This window comes from Arachis ipaensis, chromosome B7 (assembly GCF_059453495.1).
Source record: "Arachis ipaensis isolate K30076 ecotype BB chromosome B7, ASM5945349v1, whole genome shotgun sequence".
Classification (NCBI taxonomy): domain Eukaryota; kingdom Viridiplantae; phylum Streptophyta; class Magnoliopsida; order Fabales; family Fabaceae; genus Arachis; species Arachis ipaensis.
Window position 1 is genome coordinate 50140976 of NC_142442.1, and position 14180 is coordinate 50155155.

Below are 14180 nucleotides of genomic sequence, written 5' to 3' on the forward strand. Positions count from 1 at the left end.
CACTTGCTGGTTAGTTGTATCGAAGTTGTGAACCATTGTATTGGCACCATGTTCTTGGCGCCATTGCCAGGGAAAGAAAGAGCCATGAATTTTACATCATTAAAGTGTAATCACGATTACGCGTACCAAGTTGCTCACGTTGCCAGGGATTGTTCGAGCCTGGACATCACAATTTCGTGCACCAATACCATAAACAAAAATCAGAAGTGCCATTTATATATCACATGATTCTTTTGTCGGCTGAAAGATGGGATTCTTTAGGGTGTGATTGGAATCTAGAACAAACTCCAACACTTTGAACTATGTCCGATCTAGAGGAAGTAAGATACACGAGAGATCCAATCATTCCTCTAAACCTAGTCTCATCCACATTTTTGCCATTTTCATCCTTTTCAAGTTTAGATTTTGGATGCATTGGTATGCTCATTGGCTTAGCATTTTCTAAACCAAAATTCTTAACCAACTCTTTGACATATGTTTCTTAGTACCCAAAAATACCACTAGGGGTTTGTTTGATTTGGAGTCCAAAGAAGAATATGAGTTCTCTCATCATACTCATATCAAACTCACTAGTTATAAATGCACTAAAATTAGCACACAAGGTTGCAACAGCCGATCCAAACACGATATCATCCACATAAACTTGAACTAGAATGAAATGATCACTAGATTTTTTAATAAAAAGAGTTTTATCCGTGGTGCCTCTTTGAAAATCATTTTTCAATAAGAAAGAGCTAAGTCTCTCATACCAAGCTCTAAGGGCTTGTCTCAAACCATAAAGAGCTTTTGAAAGTTTAAAAACATAGTTTGGAACATTTTTGTTTTCAAAACCAGGAGGTTGCGCCACGTATACCTCTAAATCAATAACACCATTTAAAAAGGCACATTTGACATCCATTTGAAAAAGTTTGAACCCTTTGTGTGCAACATAAACAAGTAACAATCTTCTTACTTCTATTCTTGCAACCGGAGAAAACAACTCATTAAAGTCAATTCCCTCTTCTTGATCATACCCTTGAGCCACTAGTCTTGCTTTCTTCCTTGCAATGCTACCATCTTCTCCCAACTTGTTTTGAAAGATCCACTTAGTTTTCGTCACCTTTTTCCCATTGAAACTTGGCACCAATGTCCAAACTTCATTTTTCTCAAATTGAATCAACTCTTCTTCCATTGCTTTGACCCATGATGGATCCTCAAGGGCTTTCTCCACATCTTGTAGTTCAATTTAAGAAATGAAGACAAGATTATTTTGTTCTATCCTCCTTGTATTTGAGAATCTAGTGGTGACACCTTGTGATGGATCTTCTATTATAAATTCTTGTGGATGGGTTTTTAATAACTTCTATTCTCTGGGTTTGGGTGATATGAGAGTAGATTTGGTCTGGTCTAGTTTGGTTCAAGACTATTGAGATTTCTAGAATTTTCTGTCGTGGTAGGAGACAAAATGGATTTGTCTCTTGCATTTTGCTCTGCAGAGTCAGGGACTTCTTGCAAGGATTCTGATTTATCTTAAACTTGGGCTCTACTTAGGTTCTATTCAGCTTGATTTCCAATATCATTATCTTCTACAACACTTAAAACAGAATTAGAATCACAGAAAGTAACATGTATGGTTTCTTCAATTGTCCTATATTCTTTAATGTATACTCTATAAGCCTTGCTAGTGGTTGAGTATCCTACAAAAGTACATTCATATCACTTTGGATCAAATATTCCAAGATTTTCTTTTGTATTCAATATAAAATATTTACATCCAAAGACATGAAAGTATCTAGATTTGAAAAAGTTCCTTTCCATAGCTCATAGGTTTTTTTTTTTAATTTTTATGGTAGTTCGATTTAAAATATAACATGTTGTATTTATAGCTTCATTCCAAAGGAATTTGGGTATATCACTTTCACAAAGCATGGCTAGAGCCATATCTTGAAGACTTCTATTTCTCCTTTTCACACACCATTTTGTTGAGGTGTTCTAGGATAAGCTAAATTGTGTGATATACCAAATTCATCACAAAATGATTCAAAATATTGATTTTCAAATTCTTTTCTGTGATCACTCCTAATAGAAGTAATCTTCAAATCTTTTTGCATAAAATAATAAATGAAGGCTGAAAAGGCATCATTCTTATGAGCTAGAAAAAAAACTCAATCAAATCTAGTATAGTCGTCAACCACAACTAAGCCATAGTGTTTACCTCCTAGGTTTTGAGTTCTAGTAGGACCAAAAAGATCAATCTGTAGCAACTCCAATGGTCTCTTAGTTGAAATATCTTCCTTGGGCTTGAAAGAACTTTTGGTTTGTTTACCCATTTGACAAGCATCACAAGTGACATCTTTGTCTAATTGAATTTTAGGAAGACCCCTAAATATATCCTTTATAATAACAAGTTTAGAAATTTGAAACATGCTAGCATGTCCTAATTTCTTATGTCAAAACCATTTTTCCAATTCCATGGAGGTAAAGCATGCGACATCTTGTTCTTTAAGTTCCTCTAATGTAAGACCATACACGTTATTACATCTTTTTGCGGCAAACAAAACATCACCAGATTTTTCATTAACAACTAAGCATTCTAACCTTTTGAAAGTAACCCAATATCCTAAATCACAAAGTTAACTAATGCTTAGAAGGTTGTGCTTCAAACCATTAACCAAGAATACATTATTTATGATGGTGAAAAAATTCTTACCAACTTTACCTACGGCTTTGATCTTTGCTTTTCCATCATCACTAAAAGTTGCAAAACCTCCATCGTACTTGTTGAGTTTGATGAAGAATGTAGACTTTCCGGTCATATGCCTTGAGCATCCACTGTCCAAGTACCACATATCCTTCTTCTTATTGGATGCAAGGTAAATCTACACAATACTTTAGGTGACCTTAGGTATCCAAATCAATTTGGATTCTTTGATGTTAAACCATCTTGGTTGCCCAAGAGAATTAAAATTGCTAACAACCTTGTAAACTTTATTTCTAACTTTCTTTTTAAAAATAAAACATTGAGGAGATGAATGACCATGTTTTTTGCATGATTGACAATGATTCCTTTTGTAGATTTTTCAAAATGATGAAAAATGTTTGAAATCTTCTATTATTAAAAGTTGAAGCTTCAGTTTTAACAAAGGTTTTTTTAAAACAAGCTTCATTCTTTTTATGATATTGATAAACCACTATTTTATGATAAATTTTAGATTGAAATGAGTGGATTTCATTAATTTATCTTGCATTTATTCACTAAAATACCATGATTTTGTGAATTTCTCCTAATTGTTCTTAACGATTAAAATATGCTTTTATGGCCCTTAAATCACTAAATTCAATTCATTTTTATTCCATTCGATGTCTTGATGTGTTTGTTGAGTGATTTCAGGATTAGAAGGCAAGGATGACTTGAAGAAGTGAAGAAAAGGCATGTAAAAGTGGAGAATTCATGAAGAAATGAAGTTTTGAAAATCTGCCCAGTTGTGCGTACTCATGCCACATGCATACGCATCTTTTAGAAAATCGCCAATTTGCATGTACGCATGCCTCATGCATAAGCATGACTGTCAATGTAAACCCCACATAATTAGTAATAATTATTCAATAAATTAATTATTCATAAAAAAATTAGAAAATAAAATTTTATTAATCCAATGAGATAAAAATATTAAAAATATGAATTTCGGCACTAATTTTAAAGATTTGGCTCAAAATTGGGCCAGCAAGCCAAACCGGTCAAACCGGGCCTAAACCGGGCCCAAGACCCAACCCATATACACCAACTCAGCTCTCTCTCACCAAAAACATTTCATTCCACGCTGAATACACCAAGGGAGAGCTCCACAACCCTAACCTGTCATTCAAACTCATATAACTTCCAATCCGGAGCTCCGATCGCTGCACCGTTTGCGGCCACGTATCCACCACGTCGAGCTCTACAAATCCCACTAACCAATTTGATAAAGAAATTTTGATTTCATTCTCAGCATCTCTTCTCCCTAATTTTTGAAAATTTTACTATGCGTATTGAGATTTGTGGTTGTTTTGGTGTTTTAGGATCAAATTAACTTGAAAAAATTAGTGAGTTTTGTTGGATTGATGCATGGGTAAGGTAAGAACCCTCAAAACCCTTGTGAATTCTTTGATTATATGAGGTTGGGTATTGTACTTGTGCATATGGATGTAATTATATGAATTAGGTAGTATATATGTGACATTGGAACATATTTGGGGAGATTAGAAGTTTGGTTTGAGCTTTGGGTGCTGGAATCTTGGTGGTGGAGGCTTGAGATTTTGCTAAATTGAGGTGTCTTTGGCATAGGGAGGAATCGGCCAAGGTATGATTTTGGTTTCTCGTAAATAATATATAATGTAACGTGAAAACTTAGGCTAGACGACCTAGGATAAGTTAAATTACGTGTTCAGTGCATATTTAGTGGTTTTAGTTGATGTAATATGTGATGAATTTATGTGGTATGGTTGATTTGATGGTTACTAATATGAATGTGGTTGATGTTTGATGAAATGATGATTTTGATGAATGATAATGATACATTGATGATTATGTATAAAATTGTAGTGAATATGGATTGTTGGGTTGGACTTAATGAAATTGTGTATTGGTGTGTCATTGAGGGAATGAAAAGTGTTGAGATATAGTTTTGTTTATTTTGGTGCTGTTTAGAAGCTTGGAATGTTGGTATTGAGTTGATAAATTGGTAAAAATAGAGGTTTGTGATTTTGAGAAAAATTGATTTTTGACTGAACTCAGCGGGCCATAACTCGGCTTCCAAACCCTCAAACTTTTCTAAACTTGTCTTAGATTAAAATTGGGTTCTTGAAGTTTATGTCGTTCAAAGAACAAACTAAAAATGATTTTTAACGAAATCGTTTGGTATGTAAAAGTTTTACGTAAAAGTACTTTTTCAAAAATTAAACAATGTTTTACCATTCCTGAGGGGCATGTGATAAACTACTATTTTACAGTTTATCTTGTGCTTAATTGAGTAGTTTTTATCAACTCTTTACCCACTTATTCGTACTATTTGCATGGTTTTACAATTCCTTCCCAGAATTTGTGCGATGATTGAAAACATGCTTCTTTGGCCTTATATTTGCTAATATTAATCCTCTCTTATCACCATTAGATGTCTTGACATGTGTGTTAAGTGATTTCAGAGATTACAGGGCAGGAATGGCTCAGAGGATGGAAAGAAAGCATGCAAAAGCGGAAGGAATACAAGAAACTGAAGGAACTGCAAAGCTGTCAGCCTGACCCTCTCGCACTAAAACGGCTATAACTCGAGCTACAGAGGTCCAAATGACGCGGTTCCAGTTGCGTTGGAAAGCTAACGTCTGAAGCTTCAATTTGATATATAATATACCATAGTTACCCTGACGCTAGGCGACGCGGACGCGTCGTAGTGACGAAAAATCAGCGTGTTTGAATTCGCAACTAGCGAATTCTGGGCTGTTTCCGACCCAGTTTGCGGCTCAGAAAACACAGATTAGAGGCTATAAAGTGGGGGAATGCATCCATTCATGATTAGGCTCTCATAATTTACAATTTTAGGATTAGATGTAGTTTTTAGAGAGAGAGGTTCTCTCCTCTCTCTTAGGATTTAGAATTAGGATTCATTTCACTTTATGATTATTTCATCTTCTGCAATAACAGGTTCAATGTTCCTTTTATTTATTTTTTTCCAATTAATTTATGAACTCTTCCATGTTACATATGATTAATGTTATTTGAGGTATTTCAGTTTATTATTGCTTTCTTTTATTCATGTTACTGTTGCTTCCAATCTAAAGACATTTTTATTCCAGTAGATTTACTTTTCCCTTTTGGTCTTGGTTAAGAAATCAGTAACTCAAGAGTTATCAAACTCAAACATGATTGATAATTGTTATCTTTACTAATTGAATTGAACTTCAATAATCCCAATCTTTCCTTAGGGATTAACTAGGATTTTGAAGATCAAACTAATTAGTCACTTGACTTTTCTTTACTTAAAGTAAAGACTAACTGAGTGGAATTAAGATTCAATCTTCATCATCATTGATAAGGATAACTAGGATAGGACTTCTAATTTCTCATACCTTGCCAAAATTTTATTTTACAGTTATTTATTTATTTTACAGTAACATTTAAATTACTTGTTCTTCATTCTCAAAACCCCAATTTACAAACTCATAACCAATAATAAGAACATACCTCCCTGCAATTCCTTGAGAAGACGACCCGAGGTTTAAATACTCGGTTATCAATTTTAAAGGGGTTTGTTACTTGTGACAACCAAAACGTTTGTACGAAGGGATTTCTGTTGGTTTAGAAACTATATCTACAACGTGACTGTTTTCATAAAATTCTTTACTGGCAAAAATCCTAATGTCAAAATGGCGTCGTTGCCGGGGAATTGCAAACGTGTGCCTTATTATTGGTTATTGTAAATATTTGCTTTTTACCTGTTTATTTGTTTTTATTTTTGTTTTTATTTTTTCTTTTTCGTAAATTAAGAGGTTATTGGTTTTTATCCAGTTATTAAAAATTTTTTCAAAAAATTTTTTCTTAGTGTTCATCTTGATCTTCAAGTTGTTCTTCGTGTTTATCTTGACCTTCAAGTTGTTCTTAGTTGTTTTCTTCGTTCTGATCTAAAAATTTTAAGTTTGGTGTCATTTTATTGTTTTTCTCTTTCCTCATTAAATTCAAAAATTCAAAATTTAAAACTCAAATTTCAAATTTCAAATTTCAAATCTTTTTCAAAAATCATATCTTTTTCAAAAATCTTATCTTATCTTATTTCAAAAATCAAATTTCAAATTTCAAATTTCAAATTTCAAAATTTTTTAAATTCAAAATTTAAATAACCTTTTAATTTAAATTCGTTTTTATTTTAATTTTTAATTTTTATTAGCTACCATGAATTCTCACCCCTCTTGCTTTGAGTTTGGTTCTAAATCTGTTGAAAGGAGTGGAAGCTATAACAGGAATATGCATAAAGGTCTAAGCAATCAAAGATGGATGGAGCCAAGAGGATCTGATCAACCCTTTAGGTAACAACACCCTCCAAGATATCATGGGCAAGGACCACTCTACAATGCATACCAAGCTGATAGATATGGTGGACCCCCTTGTAATTACCAACAAGCCCCACCCTGTGCTTATGAACCACCTCCCCAACATACCTTTGAACCACCAAACTCACAAGCCCCTTTCTGCCATTTACCTCCATATGACCCTAACCCTCAACCACCATACCAACCACCTTATGAGCCATATGAACCATATATAGAACCACCCCAATTCCAACCTAATTACTCCCAAGAACCACTACCTCAATATTTGCCATCTCCATATCCATCAATCCAAGAGTACTATGATCCTACTATTGATAGCCGAGCGCAACAAGAATCAACGGATCGTCTCACGAAAACATGTGCAAAACTTCAAGCAACCCTTCACCAATTGAATCAAGCAATAAATAGACTACCTTCCCGACGTTCGGACACTCAAGGAACCCCCATGGCTTTATGTGGGCAATTTAATGAAGAACACAGCATGAAGGAGATACTAGAAACTCTAGTGGATAGTACGGAACATGACTTTGTACTGGAACAAGTGGAGGAAGCTGTAATTATTGAAGAAGAAGAATTGGTTGAAGACTTGGGAGATGCTGAACCTCCATGGGAAAGTCAAGACATAGAGCCTCCTTCCAAGATGGTTGCATTTGATGTTAAGGAGGGTGTACAACCTCCAAGGCATGTCATGGTTAAGGACTTGGAAGAGGCCGATCAAGAGATGGAGACTAAAGAAGAAGAAGCACAGCCTCCCATGTCCTTGGTGAGTAATGAAAAAGAGATTGAATTAGAAAAAAGCTACCAAGAGGAAGAGGTTGATATTGAAGAAACTTGCAAAGAGGTGGAAGTTGTCAAAGAGCACAAGGGAGTGGAGCTTGAAATCACCTTGCCAAAGTTATTGGAGACTCCTCCCCTAAGTTGCCATCATCCTTTACAACATTCAAGTGGGTAAAATTCATATCCCTTAGCTTTCTAATTCCACTTGAATATGGGCTACTGGAGACGGACGGTCAACTTAGAGCTCTTTGTGGCATAAAGAGTAAGAGGAAGATGGTCAGTGGTAAGAATTGTCCTGCAAGGTTCATTATGGTTGGAAGCTTTAAGTTTAAACGTAAAAGTTGGTGCAGAGCTCAATTGAATGGGTCTAGGAAGTTGTTTGGATGCTTCAATGAGAATTCTAAAGCTGAACCACACGGATGGAACAATATTGCTCAACAAGAAGACGGGTACAAAAGTAAGATTTGGGACCCCGGAATTCAGTCTAGAAATCAACACTCTTGGGGCCTTGTCACTTGCTTTAACTTACTTGAAGGCTTTCTGCACCTTGTTTGGGATCCCGGAGGCTGTTGGCATTCCAAACATTGGTGGAGATTTCTGGATGAATTCAAGCATAAGCCACCATAACAGGGAGCTCACCAAATGTCCAACTTAAGGACTCTAACTAAAAGTGCTAGGTGGGAGACAACCCACCATGGTATGATCGTTCCTTTTTCATTTTTAGTTAGTTTTATTTGTTTTCGAGTTTTATTTTATTTTATTATATTGAACCTGGAGTTTTGCATCACATTCATATTAACACTGCATTCTGCATTTTTTTCAGATTAAAAAAAAAAAAACACGCACGCGACGCGGCAGCGTCGCTGACGCGTCTGCATCACTAGTGCGTTGGGAAGAAAAGAATTGAACAAAGAGTCATGCGAGAGCGTGGCTGGAGGCACGCCTTTAGCATAATTTGACCCACGCGACCGTGTCGCCGACGCGACCGCGTCAATTGAAAAATAGCTTTCCCATGCGTCCGCGTCACCCACGCGACCGCGTGGCCCTGTAAATCGACGTAAAAAGGGTGTATGGCCAAAAGTTGAGCTGGAATTGGGCTGGACTCGTGCTGGAAGCCCAAGCCCTCCCACGCGAACGCGTGCCCCACGCGTCCGTATCATATTGGAAATAAGGCCATTCACGCGATCGCGTCGACCACGCGACTGCGTCACCCAATATTTTGGCCAAAAGAGTTTCGAACAGAGAGTTGTGCGAGCACGCGGCTGCCCTCGCGCCACTCGCATGGATCATGTCACGCGTCCGCGTGACCGACGCGACCGCGTCGAATCATTTAAGCGCTGCTCGCGTACCCCACGCGTCCGCGTCGCTCGCGCCGCACAGCTCATCCAACTCTGCCAAAAATATCTTATCTTTTTCCTTCCCAAATCCTAATTTCTTCTATCTTTTCTTCTTTCTCTCTCCTTTCTTACTTTCTTTTTCTTCATCTTTTTAACTTCTCATCCTTTTTCATTTTTATTTTATTTTATTTTATTTATTTGCATACTTTTATTCATTGCATATTTTTATTTTTCTAAATTTATTATTTTACCATTGTTGTTCAAATGTTCTTATTCAACTGTTACATCTTTTCTGGTATTTTCTTGGTGCTTGGTGACTTGTTTAATTCTGATTGAGTAATATTATTTAAATCAATGCCAATCTTTTATATTTGTATTACTTTTGCATTGACATGAATTTATATTATCTCTCCTCCCCCACTCTCTTCCCCATTATTGCAAGTTTTGCACCATTGGTATGCCATGGCTTCTATTGTTTTCTCACATACATATTGAAGCTTCCATGTAATTGAGACCCTTATCATCTGGCATTACCACCCATACTTCATTTATTTTCTTATCTTTACTTCTGGGTATTACTGTTCTTCTTTTTCTCTTCTTTCAGGCTGGCCACCGAAGACGAAAAAAGGGAGAAACTTCTAAAAGGGGAGACAAACAAGTCCATCTGTACAATCCTTGAAGAAAAGCATCAATTGGAACAACCCGTCCACCTGCACATCTCAGCATGCACCGAGGACGGTGCAATCTTTAAGTGTGGAGAGGTCGATACCGATCTCCATGGGTTAGTTATCTTCTTCTCAACACCAATGTTTTATTTTCTCTGTTAATTCATTGTTGCATTTGCATATTTAATTGCATGTTTGTTTGATTTTATGCATTTAGTACTACTTGGTTGAAGTAATATTTTTTTTTTCAAGAAATTTTATAGTATTTCACTAATTTAAATCAAAATTTTTGTATTCAAATTGTTTGAAGTTGTATTTGGAATATGATTTTTGAGTTAAAGAACACACAACCTGTGAGATTTGAGCTTATTTATATGGTTACATTATTTAACCATAAATGTTTTATTCCTATGTGTTTCCATCTCTATGATTGTAATCTATATTTTGTTCCAATCTATATGTCCATTATTTAGTGTATTTACATGCTTGTATATGATTGAGGCCATTGTTTGATTTTAGCTCACTTATCCCAAATAAGTCTACCTTTTAAATCACCCTTGTCAGCCACTTTGAGCCTTTTAATCCCCATTTATTCTGTATTTTACCACATCACTAGCCTTAAGCAGAAAAACAATTAAATATCCCAATTGAATCTTTGGTTAGCTTAAGATAGGGATTGTGCAACAATTAAGTGTGGGGAAACTGTGGGAACTTGGGTTAATAAGGGAATGTATCATGTTTCTAATTTTGAATATTGGAAAATTTGGGTACCTACTCATGTAAAACAGAAAATTAAAAATTCCATGTGCATTGATATGTTATTCTAGTTTTTATGTCTCTCTAAAAAAAAAAAAGAGAAAAAGAAAAAAAAAGAGAAAAAGAAAAAGAGAAAAAATATATAATATAAATAAATAAATAAGGGGACAAAATTACCCAATATTAAGTTAATAAAAGATCAATGCATATGTGATAAAATTAAAGAAAAATTGATACATGAGTATGTAATGCAAAAGTGAAAACTATGGGTAGCTAGGCATGATTCTAGAGTTATATAGAGTATATGTATGTTAGGTGAAAGCTTAGGTTAATTAAAGATTCAATTTATAAAGCTCACTTAGCCATATACATATACCCTTACCCTTACCTTAGCCCCATTACAACCTTGAAAAGACCTCATGATGTTTGCATTGGTATATTAAATATTGTTGATTGGTTAGGTAAAGAACAAATTTTAGAAAGCATGACTAAAGAAGAGTAGAGTGATTGACCCTAGACACTTGAGAGTTAGAGTGATATACACTACCAGTAAGGGTTCAGTACTCAATTCTATGTTCCCTGCTTTTATGAGCTATCTTCTTACAAGTTTACTTGTCTTTTATTGTATAATTTGAATTAGTGAAATCTGATTTATGTCTGTCTTGGAGAACTTATTTATTTTTAAACCAAGTAGATAAAAACATTTTGCATATAGTTGCATTCATATAGATAGGTTGCATTTCATATATTTTACCATTCCTCTTCATCTTTATAGCTTCTCTTGAGCTTAGCATGAGGACATGCTAGTGTTTAAGTGTGGGGAGGTTGATAAACTACTATTTTACGGTTTATCTTGTGCTTAATTGAGTGGTTTTTATCAACTCTTTACCCACTTATTCATACTTTTTGCATGGTTTTACAATTCCTTCCCAGAATTTGTGCTATGATTGAAAACATGCTTCTTTGGCCTTATATTTGCTAATATTAATCCTCTCTTATCACCATTAGATGCCTTGATATGTGTGTTAAGTGATTTCAGAGATTACAAGGTAGGAATGGCTTAGAGGATGGAAAGAAAGCATGCAAAAGCGGAAGGAATACAAGAAACTGAAGGAACTGCAAAGCTGTCAGCCTGACCCTCTCGTACTAAAACGACTATAACTCGAGCTACAAAGGTCCAAATGATGCGGTTCCAGTTGCGTTGGAAAGCTAACGTCCGGGGCTTCGATTTGATATATAATATGCCATAGTTGCCTTGATGCTAGGTGACGCGAACGCGTGCTCCACGTGGACGCGTCGCAGTGTCGAAAAATCAGCGTGTTTGAATTCGCAACCAGCGAATTCTGGGCTGTTTCCGACCCAATTTGCGGCCCAGAAAACACAGATTAGAGGCTATAAAGTGGGGGAATACATTTTTTCATGATCAGGCTCTCATAATTCACAATTTTAGGATTAGATGTAGTTTTTAGAGAGAGAGATTCTCTCCTCTCTCTTAGGATTTAGAATTAGGATTCATTTCACTTTATGATTATTTCATCTTCTGCAATAACAGGTTCAATGTTCCTTTTAGTTATTTTTTTCCAATTAATTTATGAACTCTTCCATGTTACATATGATTAATGTTATTTGAGGTATTTCAGTTTATTATTGCTTTCTTTTATTCATGTTACTGTTGCTTCCAATCTAAAGACATTTTTATTCCAGTAGATTTACTTTTCCCTTTTGGTCTTGGTTAAGAAATCAGTAACTCAGGAGTTATCAAACTCAAACATGATTGATAATCATTATCTTTACTAATTGAATTGAACTTCAATAATCCCAATCTTTCATTAGGGATTAACTAGGATTTGAAGATCAAACTAATTAGTCACTTGACTTTTCTTTACTTAAAGTAAAGACTAACTGAGTGGAATTAAGATTCAATCTTCATCATCATTGATAAGGATAACTAGGATAGGACTTCTAATTTCTCATACTGATGGTGTTTTTATGGAAAAAACGAATTCCAAACACACAAAACTAACCGGCAAGTGCACCGGGTCGCATCAAGTAATAAAACGCATGGGAGTGAGGTCGATCCCACAGGGATTGAAGGATTGAGCAATTTTGGTTTAGTGGTTGATTTAGTCAAGCGAATCAAGATTTGGTTGAGTGATTTGTGTTTGACAGAAGCTAAATTGCATGAAATTAAAAGGGAGAGGGACAATTGGCAAGAATTTAAAGTGCAGAGAAATTAAAGAGGCTGAATCTTAAAGTGCAAGTAATATAAATTGCAGAAACTTAGATTGCAAGAAATGTAAATTTCAGAATCTTAAAGTGCAAGAAATGTAAATGGCTTGAATTGTAAAGGGAATTGGGAATGGGATTTGCAGAAATCAAACAAGGAAAAGTAAAATGCAATAAACAGAAAAGTAGAAGATGACTTGAATTAAACCGGATCTAAAACGGAATTGAGAAAAAGCTTGGTGTAGCAACGAAATAAGGAAATTGAAATTGAAAACTGTAGATCTCAGGACTCAAGAGACTAGATAGCTGAGTCTAGATCTCACTGCCTTCCTAGATCCAACAAGAACGATGCAATCGGAAATAAAGAAAAGTAAGTTGCAGAATGAGTAGAAGAAGAAGTAATTAACAGAAATGGAAATTCAATTGTGCAGAGATTTAAACAAGATCTCAAGGTGAGATTGAAACAGAATTTCTTCAATTCTCCACCCAAGATCCAAAACAAGAAAAGTAAAGAGTGCTGAGCAAGAACAAGGAAGAAGAGAGATCAATTCTCCTTCCCAATTCTCTAGAATTCTAAAGCAACAATTCAAAAATGTAAAGGTGAGCTCTCTGTAAGTGTTCCGAAATTCTCTCCAAAGAAAAGCTCCCTTTAAAACTTAAATCCAAAGATATTTATACACTTTCTTCAAATGGTCTTCAAGCCTTGAATTGGGCCTTTGCTCTTGATGGAATTGGGTTGATAAAGGCCTTGGTTGATTGCTCTTGGAGTTGGAGAAATATCCATTGTGAACTGGGTTGTAAATCATAAAAGCTTGAGTAAAAGTTTGAGGCAAACTTTTACTCAAGCTTTTTATACCAGATGGCTTCACTTGCTGCTACCAACGTTTGGGCTAAAGTTTGAGGTCAAACTTTTGCTCAAACGTTGGTCCCCTTGTGTATATGTGTGGCGCCAACGTTTGCCAAAAAGCTTGAGGCAAACGTTGGCGCAAGCTTTTCTCCTCCAGGGTGTAGTGTGGCGCCAACGTTTGCCAAAAAGTTTGAGGCAAACGTTGGCGCAAGCTTTTCTCCTCCAGGGTGTTGGTTTTGTGATGCCAACGTTTGCCAAAAAGTTTGAGGCAAACGTTGGCTCCAGCTTTTCTCCCAAAGGTTTGAGCTAAAGTTTGAGGCAAACTTTGGCTCAAGCTTTTTTCCTCTGGAATGTTTTCAACTCTTCTAAAAGTTTGAGCTAAAGTTTGAGGCAAACTTTGGCTCAAACTTTTTGTTCTCTCTTGCTCCTAGCCATTCTTTCTTCCTTCAACCTTCTTCAAAACTCTTTTCACCTATCATCAATCAATCAAATAATCAAAGCTATGCCCCAAAT

At 35.6% G+C, this 14180-nt stretch overlaps 1 protein-coding gene across 1 annotated transcript in view; it reads right to left on the reverse strand.

Moving 5' to 3' along the window:
- Window positions 1-1533: 1533 nt before the first annotated feature.
- Window positions 1534-14180, reverse strand: part of LOC148551118 (uncharacterized) — a 42463-nt gene continuing 29816 nt past the window's right edge. The window contains exons 2-3 of the mRNA XM_088494711.1: window positions 2690-2858; window positions 1534-1676 (exon numbers count right to left, since the gene is read on the reverse strand). Coding sequence (XP_088350837.1) covers window positions 1534-1676; window positions 2690-2858 — 312 coding nt within the window. The remainder of the gene's footprint in view (window positions 1677-2689; window positions 2859-14180) is intronic.